General features: G+C 31.0%; 1 protein-coding gene across 1 annotated transcript; it reads right to left on the bottom strand.

Moving 5' to 3' along the window:
• Positions 1–4,722: 4,722 nt before the first annotated feature.
• Positions 4,723–9,927, bottom strand: LOC146959228 (uncharacterized). Its single transcript, XM_085753297.1, has 7 exons — positions 9,888–9,927; positions 7,663–7,752; positions 7,505–7,563; positions 5,847–5,967; positions 5,468–5,517; positions 5,298–5,380; positions 4,723–5,201 (listed from the first exon to the last, which is right to left on the bottom strand). Exons 1-7 carry the CDS (start codon positions 9,925–9,927, stop codon positions 5,087–5,089), a joined length of 558 nt encoding a protein of 185 aa, XP_085609423.1. The 3' UTR covers positions 4,723–5,086.
• Between the last annotated feature and the right edge of the window lie 2,604 nt (positions 9,928–12,531).

The raw sequence follows: 12,531 nt of genomic DNA on the forward strand, positions 1-12,531 counted from the left end.
CTAGCAATGATTAGGGTGTTTGCGGTACAGTTTTGAGCTAAAATTCAATCGAACTACAAAATAAAAAATTATGTGGTTTGGTTCGATTCATTAGACTTTTAAAATTGAAATCAAACCAACGTTGTTTAGGTTGGTTTGGTAACCAAACAATGTGGTTTGAGTTGGTTCGATTGTTGTAATTTTTTGTGATACAATTTTTTTTTTAGTGAATACAATCTTTTTTTTTTTGTTTAATCTTTTGTTTTCAACATTACAATCAAGTTAAAAACAACTTATTTCTAACAATGTTTCAAATTTCATCCAACATTCCAATTTCATTTTCTTCCATAATGTTCACATTAACATAGGCCAAATGAAAAACATGGACCAAAAAGTAACCTTTTTCAAGAAGAAATACAAAAGACTAATATTTAATCATTCTATAAAGGTTTTTATTGAGTTTATATGATTTAAGATATATATCTAACACAAAAGATCTACAAAAGTGCAAGTAACATCAAATTAAAGCACATATATAAATACATTTTTGAAATAAAAATCAGAAGAAACTTAACAAGAGAAAAAACATGTCATTCTATGAAAGTTTCCATTGAGTTTCTATGAGTATTGGGTTGAGTGACATAAGCTTAATTAGATTATCTTTTATGTTGTGGTTTGGTTCAGTTGATAAAATAAAAACCGCAAATCGAACCAAACCGCACGCTCGAATCATAAAATAACCCGAATACATCGTAATCAAATGTAATTTTTTACTCCCTCCGTCCCAAATTTTATGTCACTTTAGAAGAAAAAAAATTGTCCCAAATTATATGTCGCTTTACAATACCAATGAAACATTAATGTTACTTTTCCTATTATATCCTTAACTATTTATTACTCTTTCTTCTTTCAATTCTTTCATTTATTTTTCCCATATCATTTATTAAGGACAATTTTGTAAAACAACTCATAATATCTCTTTCCCACACAATATTAATTACATTTCTTAATATGTGTGAAATGCCCAAAACGTCATACAATTTGGGACGGAGGGAGTATTGTGTTGGTTTGGTTTTGAACACCCTTGATAATGATGATTCTCTAGTGATAATGATATTGACTTGACGTTAGAGACAATGCAAGGAATCTATACTATATATAAAGAAAACTACCCCTTTCAGCACACTTTTGGGTTGGAATTTTCTTTCCAAAAATACCCTTAATTTTAATTTTAATTTTAAATACAAATAAGACATGTAACAAATAGATAAGAATAAATTTAATCTAAGGAGAAAACTTACGCACAATTCCATATGAACTATTCTTACTGTTAGCCAATTATAAAATAACACGTGGATTACTAATCCATGTCACTAATCGTCCCCGTTAACCCTCTTTTACCTCCGTTAACCACAGATCAAACTCACAAAAAACTAAGACAAAGCAAAAACTCATGTTACTTTTTTATCAGCCAATTTTATGGTGTACATCTGTGTTGTTCCTCTCAATACAACCGACAAAGATTGCCATGTATTTTCATATCCCTTCCACAAAAAACAGTATTTCCATATTATTTTATTACTTCCACAAAAAACAGTATTTCCATATTATTTTATTAATTTATTAATATAAGTTACTCATCCTTAGCTTTTGATCAATTGTAACAAACGTGAGCAAAAAATAATGGTAAAGATTGGACTTTAAATCCTCTAAATAAATATTAGTAACAAACGTGAGCAAAAAATAATGTTAAAGATTGGACTTTAAATCCTCTAAAAAAAGATTAGTAACAAACGTGAGCAAAAAATATTGTTAAAGATTGTACTTTAAATCCCCTAAAAAAAAGAAGATTAGTAACAAACGTGAGCAAAAAATATTGTTAAAGATTGTACTTTAAATCTCCTAAAAAAAAGATTAGTAACAAATGTGACCAAAAAATAATGTTAAAGATTAGACTTTAAATCCTCTAAAAAAAATATTAGAAACAAACGTGAGCAAAAAATAATAATGTTAAAGATTAGACTTTAAATACTTTAAAAAAAATTAGTAACAAACGTGAGCAAAAAATAATGTTAAAAAGTGGATTTTAAATCTTCTGATAAAAAAATTAGTAACAAACATGAGTAAAATATAATGTTAAAGATTTGACTTTAAATCCTCTAAAAAAAAATTAGTAACAAACGTGAACAAAAAATAATGTTAAAGATTAGACTTTAAATCCTCTAAAAAAATATTAGTACTCAAAATATTTTAGAAACAGATTTGTTAGCACTATATTAAATATTAATAAGCAGGGTTCTCACAGTTAATAGTTTGTTCACGAATTGTTTTGTTTTTCTCAACCTCTCTCAACCCTTTGCATTAGAATTCAGAGTTAATCTGTTTAGTTTTTTTCTTTTTCTTTCATTTTACAACTAATCAAAGTCGATTAATATTGTGGATTATATATCTGACTTTCCTGGTTTATAAGCGATTATGGTTTAAATTGTTTACGATTAATTTTAAGAATTATTTGACTTTATTGGTTTATAATTGCTTATACAAACTATGATAATGTCGCTTTTTTTTTATATAAAGAGAACCGTGGTTTTTTTAAATTATTAAATAAAGGGAAAATAAGCAATAACATCCTATGTCGTTAAGCTCCTTCCACTGCCGTTTAAAGGAATAAAAGCATTGCTTTTTTCTTTGTGATTCCAAACATTTTGCATGTATACAATTGATAAACTGCTCCCATGGCTCCCATCCAATATCCAACAAAATACAATGAAATCAAAGTGTTAAAACCATTTAAACAATTCAAAATTGTTAAATGATAATCACACTCATTTTACCAACAACTAAAAACATAAACACTAGAAAGATTCAAACCATCATCTTTTGTTTTTGATTCCATTCAAAGCACCATCTGAGAGGCCATAAAAAGAGAGGACCGCTAAGAAGTATGGATACGAACACCGACACCAGATACAACACGGATACTGACACGCCAATAACGTTGATAATTTGAGAAAATCATATAATTTAGGGTAATTATATTCGTGGATGCAGATGTAACACGTGTTCAGACACATCTAATACGAGGAGTGTTTGTGATTCATAGGTGGGGAGTAATATCATAATTCATATATGGTCGAAAGAGCCGTAATCACACCTACAAATGATGATGTTCAAAAATTGAATGACATAATTATCAATTAGTTTCCAGGAGAATAACATAATTTGTTGTCATTTAACAAGGTTGAAGGGGATACTCATAACTTATATCAACATGAATTCCTAAACTCAACTGCCCAAGGAAGTATCCCACTACATATTTTAAAGGTAAAAAAAGGTGCACCTTTGATGTTGTTGCGAAACATAGACCCTAGATATGGCCTGTGTAATGGAACACGATTGTTATATCGTGGTTTATTTAAGAATATGTTGGATGTGGAAATCCTAATACGAAGCAATGCTGGAAAAAGAACATTCTTGCCCAGAATTAAATTAAAAACAAATGCGAGTTCATGACTTCCCTTTGTGCTTAGTAGAAAACAGTTTCCCGTTAGACTAAGTTTTGCTATTACCATAAATAAGTAACAAGAGCCGACCATTTCCAATGTCGGAATCCATCTTCCATGACATGTTTTCAGCCATGGTCAATTATATGTAGCTTTATCAAGAGGAGTTTCTCAAAATTCAACAAAAGTTCTCATTAAAGAAGCAAAAATAGAAGGAGAAGATGGAGACTTTACGAAATAATGTAGTTTTTAAAGATATTCTTTTATCGCAATCATAGCATTGTTTCTTTTACGTAACATGTCATTTATACATTTATTTATGATGTTTCTTTTACACAACACACACATTTATGTTATGATGTTACTAATTACTATTAGAATAAACAATAAATGATCATTATTTTACCTTAATTTTATATGTATGCAAACTAAAATATGTTGAGTTCAAAAATAATTTTGTTATATGCCTTGACAATATTTTGTTTATAAATTAATATATCAATAATGTCCATATTATTTTAAAATTTTAATCAAAATTATACAAACAAACATAATAAAATAATCACATGTGTTAGCGCAGTAAAAAGAGCGGACAGACGGGCACGATAGTGCCCGTCTTTCCGCTAGTATGGATAAGGTCGATGGTAAGGAATTTGAAAATTGATTTTCCCACTTCACACAAAGTTAAGAAACATCGTGAAATGACAAGTTTAATCCCAAATTTCATCGGTAGTTAACTAACTACCGCCGGTTAAAATCCAGCAACAATTAACTGCCGTTGGGGTTAAACTTGTCATGTCATGATGTTTCTTAACTTTGTTTGAAGTGGGAAAAGCAATTTTCAAGGAGTTGAAGGCAGTCAATATTAACGGGCCATGCAAAATCCTAAAGAGTCCAAGAGCCCACTTCATTATCAATGAAACCCATCAACTCATTCACACCAAACTCATGTTGTTACTCTTTCTTTTGGTGAAGTTACTAGTTACTACTAACAAACTATTTTGATTACCAACTAACCATATTTCCTGCACGAAAGCACAGATAGAAATTTTAGACTTCAGGCAACTCAAACCTTATCCAAGAACATCAGGCAACTCAAATATCTGAGTGGTCGTCGATGCCAAAACATTAGCTAAAATTACAGGGAATGACATCCTCACACTGTTAAGAGTTGCCCAGATAGTGGTCACTGATAGTTCCTGGAACTTATTTCTTAGACAAATTTCAACTCCAAACCATGTGGAAACATGACAAGTATATTACAGTAATACTATCAGTTGTTTTGAATCAATATTCTAGAATACAAGAAGGTCCAAATACTCTAGCCTGCCTTCTTTTCATCTTTCAATTATTTAGAGTCAGAAAGTGTTTCACTGGTACAATAATAAAACAATACAAGTAGTTTATTGGTAAGCAATTGTATTGTCGAAATTCCACCATGATCTCTCTGATCTGTCATACAGAAGAGCTTGGCGATCACGACTAAACTCAGTATTGAAAAATGCCTAAGATCAATAAAAGCTCATTTATCTAACTTGGTGCGAAGCTACAAAACTGAGATCGCTGCATTCTTTGCATTACACCCAAAAAACTTCCAGCAATAACTAGTGTAGTTTCGGCACGTAACCATCAACAGCAAAATTGTGAGTGGCAGCAGGAAGAGCTAGACGAATTCCATCAAGTTTGGGTGTAGCGATCACTTGGCAACCGAGACGTGATCTGCATAACTCTCAAAATTAGTCTATGAAGTATTTGAGAGGAACATGAGTAGCACATGAAAATTAAACTCCAAGTTCCATACATAAGAATACCCACGTTTCACAAAGCCCAAAAGCTAGATCCAACATGTCATTTTCCTCGTCCGTAGGATCTTCTAATTTATTGTAATATTCTACATCCTGCAAGTAAGTTGAAAACAGCATTTCAGGAAACTAATAAAATTAATCTCAAACGACACTTTACTCCATATATCACCATTGTTGTACCTTGACTATAACATGGCAAGTTGAACACGCAAGCGAGCTTTCACATGCTCCTACAGTAATATCACGTAAGAAAATCAACACTGGTAGGAGGAAACGGGAGATGCAAATTGACATGAACTAACACAAGCGCGTAATTTAAATAAAAAAATGCGGCACATGAAAAGGATCGATGATGAAGGCAACACAAAACATGTAGCAGGAATGAAGAAAGATTTTGCGAAAAACCAACAACGAAAAAGATGATCCAATTGTAGTTACATTGATGAAATAATAATATCTGTGTGCTCTATCAAACATAAAAACCATACATAAACAGAGATGTATCCACAAGACCATCAATGTAGAGAAAGAGTATAACAGTAATATCAAAAGTTCACACCTTCAAGTTCAATGTCGTTTACATGAGCAGCTTCTAGCATAGACATTCCAATAGGGACTTTTATAAGCTTTTCCTCACCGTCCTTCTCAACAAAAGTCACAGATATCCTGCATAAAGTTGTCTTGAAGAGTAAGGAGCATATCAGAAATATAGACAAATATATGACGTATGGCTTCCGCCTGAGTAGAAGCAAAACATGGTCTATGGAATGTAATTTTAGCAAAAGAAGTATTTCTAAAGTTGGAGATCATATAATACTGCAAGTTACATAGTTTAAATATCTTGGGTCGATAGTGCAAAATGACGGAGAAATAGAAGCAGATGTAAATCATCAAATTCAAGTTGGGTGGTTGAAATGGAAAAGAGCCTCAGGTCTTTTATGTGGTATGAAAGTACCGCTCAAGTTGAAGGGAAAATTTGATCGGTCAGCTGTAAAACCGGCAATTTTGTATGGAACAAAGTGTTGGGCAGTAAAGAACCAACACGCGAATAAAATAGGCGTAAGGTAGATGAGGATGTTGTGTTGGACGTGTGGTAAGACTAAAACATGATAGGATTAGAAATTACAACATTAGAGAGAGTTGAGAATGTAGAGATAAGACCAGTTTTATAGTAAGGAGAGTAGATTAGAAGGCGAATAGTCCGATCACTAAAGGTAAAAGATCTAAAACAAAACTATAATAAAAAATTAGTAAGAATCTAGAGATTAACAAGTTGGATTATAACAGAACATTGTGGCATAATATACTTGCTTGGCTAGTTAGCTAGGTAAAAGAGGGACTCCAAATTTTACATGAAGGCAGCTTATATGAACATGATTAATGTTGATCGTAATTACTTTTGTGATCATTATTACTCTTATATGTTAAGAAGAGTGTTTTGTTGAGTTCCAGTATCAGTCACTATGCAAAAAGAAATTCGGTGGATATCGATCCTCTCTGTTTTTTTTTTTTTTTTTTTTTTGGAGAGAAATAGAAAGCTAGCTACGTAAATCCCAAAAATTTAATATGTATGTATGAAGACATGTGGTTGGGTGGTGGCTTATGTTGGGAATTCTAGGGAAGGTTAAAATACCATAGTAAATCACCACATTGGGTTAAAAGCAACAACACAAATGATTTTGAGCTCCGCATCTTTACTCAAAAGGCTAAAACTCAATGTTTAGGTATATGAGTCTTCTCGCACTTTCTCGTTGCTCAACATCTAAGATTTCTAACTAACACTTGAAATATCAATAGCTTAAATAGTTCATTATACACATGATCGTCCTAAACACATTGAATGTCATATTCTAAGGCCCAATTTAAACACGGTTGAACTCTGACAAATTATTAGAAGCCGCGTAGAGTAGATCTCATTGTCGACCCTGATTATACACTAAAATACCATATATAGTATAGTGATGAAATTTGAACTGAAAATGGATTATCTTTTGACCTATTTTTGCAAAATGAGAACAATCTTTACTCCATTCATCCCAATATATTCAAACGCAGATGTGGTTGTTGAGAGGAATTATGTTTTTTAAATGTGGATCACTTGAATAAATGAGTGAATCCATTATTACGTTGAAACTGTTGAATAAACAAAAAATATTACAAGAGTGAAGCAAAAGGAAAAGCGAAATTGAGAGTATACTAACTAACTAACTAACTAACCGAATAATAATTAGGGGCGATTGGAGTAATTCTATTTGTACAGATGGATGAGTAATCACCTGAAACAGAAAGAAAAATGATTAATTAATTATTAGCATAGCATTAGCATGAGAGCATGAAAATTAAATGGAAAAGTAGAAGCAGTGGTGCATACGTACGGTGTTTAGCGATGGAAATAGCTGCTAAAATTAGCGATGGGTGGTTTAGATGATTGAAGAAGAAGAAGAGGAACAGGGAAACGCTTAACGCTTATTTTCTTTTTTTTTTTAATCTTCACCGTTCAAACTTATTTTGCTACGTGTCACACATCGGGGAAACACCCACGTGCGAGCTTCTAAAACAAACACTCCAGCTACTGGGTCCATTAAAATCTCTAAATTTTGTTACAAATATTTTCCAATTCTTTTTCTTTTGTTTTTTTTTGAAGGAACAAAATTTAGATTTTCTTCCTTCAAACAAAAAAATTTAGATTTTCTTTACTAAAAAAAATAATTAGATTTTCTGTTTTTTTTGGGTGAATTTCTAGATCTCTGCAAGCAAAAAAAAAAAAAAAAAAAACATGTCGTTTAAAATTGTTTTTTTCTTAATGTTTATATCTCTGACTTGTACATGAATTAGTGTTTTTATTAATTGAATTTTCTTCTACACTACCATTATACTCCTATAATTGAAAGAAAGAAAAGAAAAACATGTCGTTTATAAATTAATGTGCATTGCGGAAGTTAATCATTCGAAGTAATTTAGATTTATCGGTTATAATAATGTCACATGAGTAGAATTACCGGTTGACATGTGAGATAATGTTATTAATGGTGATTAGAATAATGTCAGAAAACTTGTAAAAATTAAAAAAAAATATCAGAGATACATTTCTATACACATTTTTTTAACATAGGCTTTTTAATCGGTTGAAATTCACATGTGTTTACGAAATTTATATAATCCAAAGAAGGTAGGGTTTGATGGCTTTGATGCGTAACTATGATGAAATATTTTAATTTCGTTTCTATGGGAGCGTAGGTTTGTCAAATATTCTCCATATGGAAATACAAGCGTTTTTAGTGGACATCAGACGGTGTTGGCATGCTAAATTTAGGAAAGTAATGTGTTTCACATATACCCTGCATGTGGTTCAACTTGTGAACATCTCAGTTTCATCATTATGTGAATGAGCTATAAATTATTGGAGATTTCATGAAAAAAGATTGGACAATATCTCTTCATCACACCTTTCGCGAAGGGAATGCATGTGCACATGTGATGTGCTAGCAAAGTTGAGAGTTATTCATTTGGTCATTGATCCTGACGCAGTTGGAAGTGTAGGCTAACAAGCATTAAATCTAGTTTGAAAAATTCTCTAAAATATTATTGAATGAATAAAAGTTGTCTCTTAACTACAACTGTTAAACTTAAATAGGGAAATAAAAAAATCCTAATTGGCCGAAAATAACAAACTGAACTAAAAACAAAGAATTACTAAAATTGGATTAAAATAAAAATATTAATATATTGCTAAGAAAACCCTCATACATCGTCTCTAAATTCAGCCTCTGCACTCCTCCTACACAACTACATCTTCCTTCCTACTTCTCCATGTTACCAAGTTTTCTCCACACGTATGTACAATAACCTGAAGTCGACTTTCTATATAACAATTTTGTAAAACAACTCATAATATCTCTTTATCATACAAATTAATTATATTTCTTAATATGTATAAAATGAGCAAAACAGCTTATAATTTAAAGACGAAGAATAGTAATTCCACATTAATCATGGGGATGAATGATTTAAATTAAACATGAAATTTTACATCGATACCTTTCTTCATTCAACCCGAACAAATATCTTTATTTTTTGGGGTCAAAAAGGAACTGAATTAAAATAGAAAGTATGGTGATATAGCAGCTCAAAAGGGGAAACAAATAATGCATCGTCATCGTCATCCTTTATTAGAGTTGAATTAATGCTGTGTTAATAGACGTTTATCCTTTTTTGAGGCCAAGTTAATCCACACCTTTCATTATACCAAGCAAATAGACTACTCACCTCACCCCATCTTCGTCAAAAAACACCGTTTTTCTTCTAATCTCATCTCATACTTAATTTATTTTTTTGGTCAAGCCTCTTTTCATATATAAAAATATTCCGATTACTACCAGTGACTAAAATTAGTAAAATTTAACCGCAGCTGAAGAATTCATGGTTTAGATTCACTGTCACTTTTAAAGCAGTAAAACACCATAAGGTGTTGAATAAGAATTTGATCATCCATCATTGCTTTGCTTGGGGAACTAATCTAGTAGAATCCATGTCTTTAGACCGACACTCTAGAATAGAATCAAATTATTGTAAGCTTTAAGGAATCAAAATGTTGCCGTACCTCTTTTCAAAGCATATCCATTTCCCAATGTTATCTTCATTTTCTATTCTACGGAATAGTAGTACTTCCTCTATTCCTTTTCTTTTGATGTTTTAGGTGATTGCACAAATATTAAGGAATCATTAAATTATATGAATAATTGTATGGTTTATACTAAAATACCCTTATCTACTCCTTTTTTTTTTTTTCTCAAAATTCTAATCTCCTTAATTATTGAAACTCACCACACAAATTGCATTTATTATTTAAACTTTCAATTTTCAAAGTGTGTTTTTCAACAAGGGTAAAGTTGGATAAAAAGTATTAAAAATTCTAAAACATCAAAAGTTTTGGAATAAAGTTTAAGCTCTAAAACATCAAAAGAAAAGGAATGGAGGGAGTAGTACATTACGAGCCAAACTCAACACATTAAACACCGATAAATGAATGATTGTAGGTTCAAATATGGAGCCAAACATGAGACGGTAGAACTATTTTCAACTGAAATTTAAACTACGTTCCCCATGTTGTAACAGTCTAGACTATTTTTCTCATTGTGATTATCTTATTCAAAATATGTCGGACACTAAACGTGGATATTACTTTCAATTAAAATTCAGATAGTACATAATATTTTGAATTTTAAAGTTGTAATTGTTTATACAACTATCTTTTGGATTTGATAGTCTCATATATTTCGGCATTGAATGAAAGCAAAAATAAATTACTATTGCAAATGAATAGCAGATTAAAAGAAATAATTTTTATTCTCCCATAAAAAATGAAAGTACCAATTTAATCCACGAAAAAAAAAATAAAGGCAACAATTTGGTCCATCTGAGGTCAGCACACGGTCATTTTAGTGTAAAATACACATCACATGGATTATTACATGAAAAGTGGAGTACCACAAAAGTTAGTCCATGAGTAAAGATCCTAACTCGTCAGTCATTTGTTCAAGAAATGGTAAGAAAAATCAATTGAAAAAAAAATGGTAGAAGGACTATCATAATTCATAACCCCCCCGGTTTAATTTTGCAGGGTACAAAAAAAAGAGTAAATTTGCCCCCTTAAAGACTAATATGAGTTTTGTGGTTTTTGTGATGGACGAAACTGAAATGCACTCAAAAAATTAAGATTATGTTTACTTTGTGATATTGTCTATTTTCATTTTTTAAAGTATGTGTTCATTTTGAACTTGCTAATAAGAGGACATAAAACTTTTGAAATGAACCATAGTGATGGAAAGAAGATAAAATATTAGCTAGATGTGACTTATTTATGAAAATTATTAAAACAACTTTTTGACATTTTTGTTGTTATCAAAAAGTAAAATTACTACAAATTTTAAAAATTGAAAATAGAAAGTATTTTCATAAAATAAATTGGGCCTAAGATAATTGGAGGTGCAAGTGTGTGAACGAAAATAAAATAATATGTGCCAATCACGGTTGACAGTTTTAAATACTAAGTTTTTTTTTAACTACACTAGTACGAATTTAGATTTTAGATCAATTTAAATTCCTTTTACCAAATTTTGTCTGTCTAAAATTTTCAGGAATTCATCAAAATTTTCACGATTGTTAATTTATCATCAGTATATAGATCCGCACAAACGTTGAAAGGTTTGTCTCTTGCTTAGATTTAATCGTTTCTTATAGGAAACTGCAATGTCATTTCACATTTTTGTCATTTTCACAACACACAAATTCTTCACTGATTTAGGCTCAACGTAACGTACTATTATTACGGGTACTATTGTGATGTAACATATGTTGCTCTCTAGGCAAGCATATGTAGTTTCATTTTTCAAATTATGCACTTTTATTCAATCAATAAATTCAAGATATAGCTCGATGAATTTACGGATAAATTGATGAAAAAACTAGTTTCAATCATGAATCTAATAGTAGTAGTATCGTTCACTCCAAGCGACTGATCGATCACTTTATCCATATTCTGTCGTTGTCCTTTGGCTTCTAGGGAAATCTCTTTAATACATAAATTAAGACAAATATTGTGTGAGCTAAAACCCTCTTCGAAGCAAAGAAAACAAATAAAGTAATATTGAGAAATAAAATACTCACTTAATTACACTTAATTTTAGTCTTTCCAAGCATTAAGCAGTGTGTGATTTTGTCCTAACAAAAGGTAACAAAAGAAAAGCTCCCAACAAAAGCAACTCCAATAAAGCCGTTGTATTGCAGCAATGTTACCCCTTTAATCACGTCCAACTAGCGATGGGAATAGGCTAGGCCGAGCTAGGCTTTGCAAGGCTTAAGTTTGGTCTGCCATATTTTTTTAAAGCCTAAGCTTGGCCTGCGGCCTGTCATATGTCTACTTTTTAGGTCTGAGTCTGGCTTTCTGAAAGCCTGATACGGCCTGCTAGCCTGTTTAAAAGCCTATATCTTATGAACATCTTTAACTAAGCAATGTGAGCTAAGTTTAAATGGACTAGAGAACTAATAGTTCAATTAGATTAAACTCTCTTTTGATAATCAAAATCAGGTTTTAGGGAATTCGACTATATATTGTATCAGATTTCTATTCTAGTTTATAATATTACATTTATATATGCAAAAAATTAATGTATACTAATAAAGCTTAAATTATTGAAGAAGTTTACAAATTTATATTTTAATTTAAAGTACAAAATATAGTATAA

The sequence above is a fragment of the Medicago sativa genome, chromosome 1 (assembly GCF_051527215.1).
Source record: "Medicago sativa cultivar Bolivia chromosome 1, Bolivia_mono, whole genome shotgun sequence".
Taxonomy (NCBI): domain Eukaryota; kingdom Viridiplantae; phylum Streptophyta; class Magnoliopsida; order Fabales; family Fabaceae; genus Medicago; species Medicago sativa.

Excerpts from the sequence above, each read along its gene's own strand:
- LOC146959228 (XM_085753297.1), bottom strand. The coding sequence starts at position 9,927 with ATGAAGATAACATTGGGAAATGGATATGCTTTGAAAAGAG. Across the intron at positions 7,564-7,662 it reads TATTTCCATCGCTAAACACC|GTGATTACTCATCCATCTGT; the intron begins GTACGTATGCAC and ends TTTCTGTTTCAG. Across the intron at positions 5,968-7,504 it reads TCGCCCCTAATTATTATTCG|ACAACTTTATGCAGGATATC; the intron begins GTTAGTTAGTTA and ends TTACTCTTCAAG.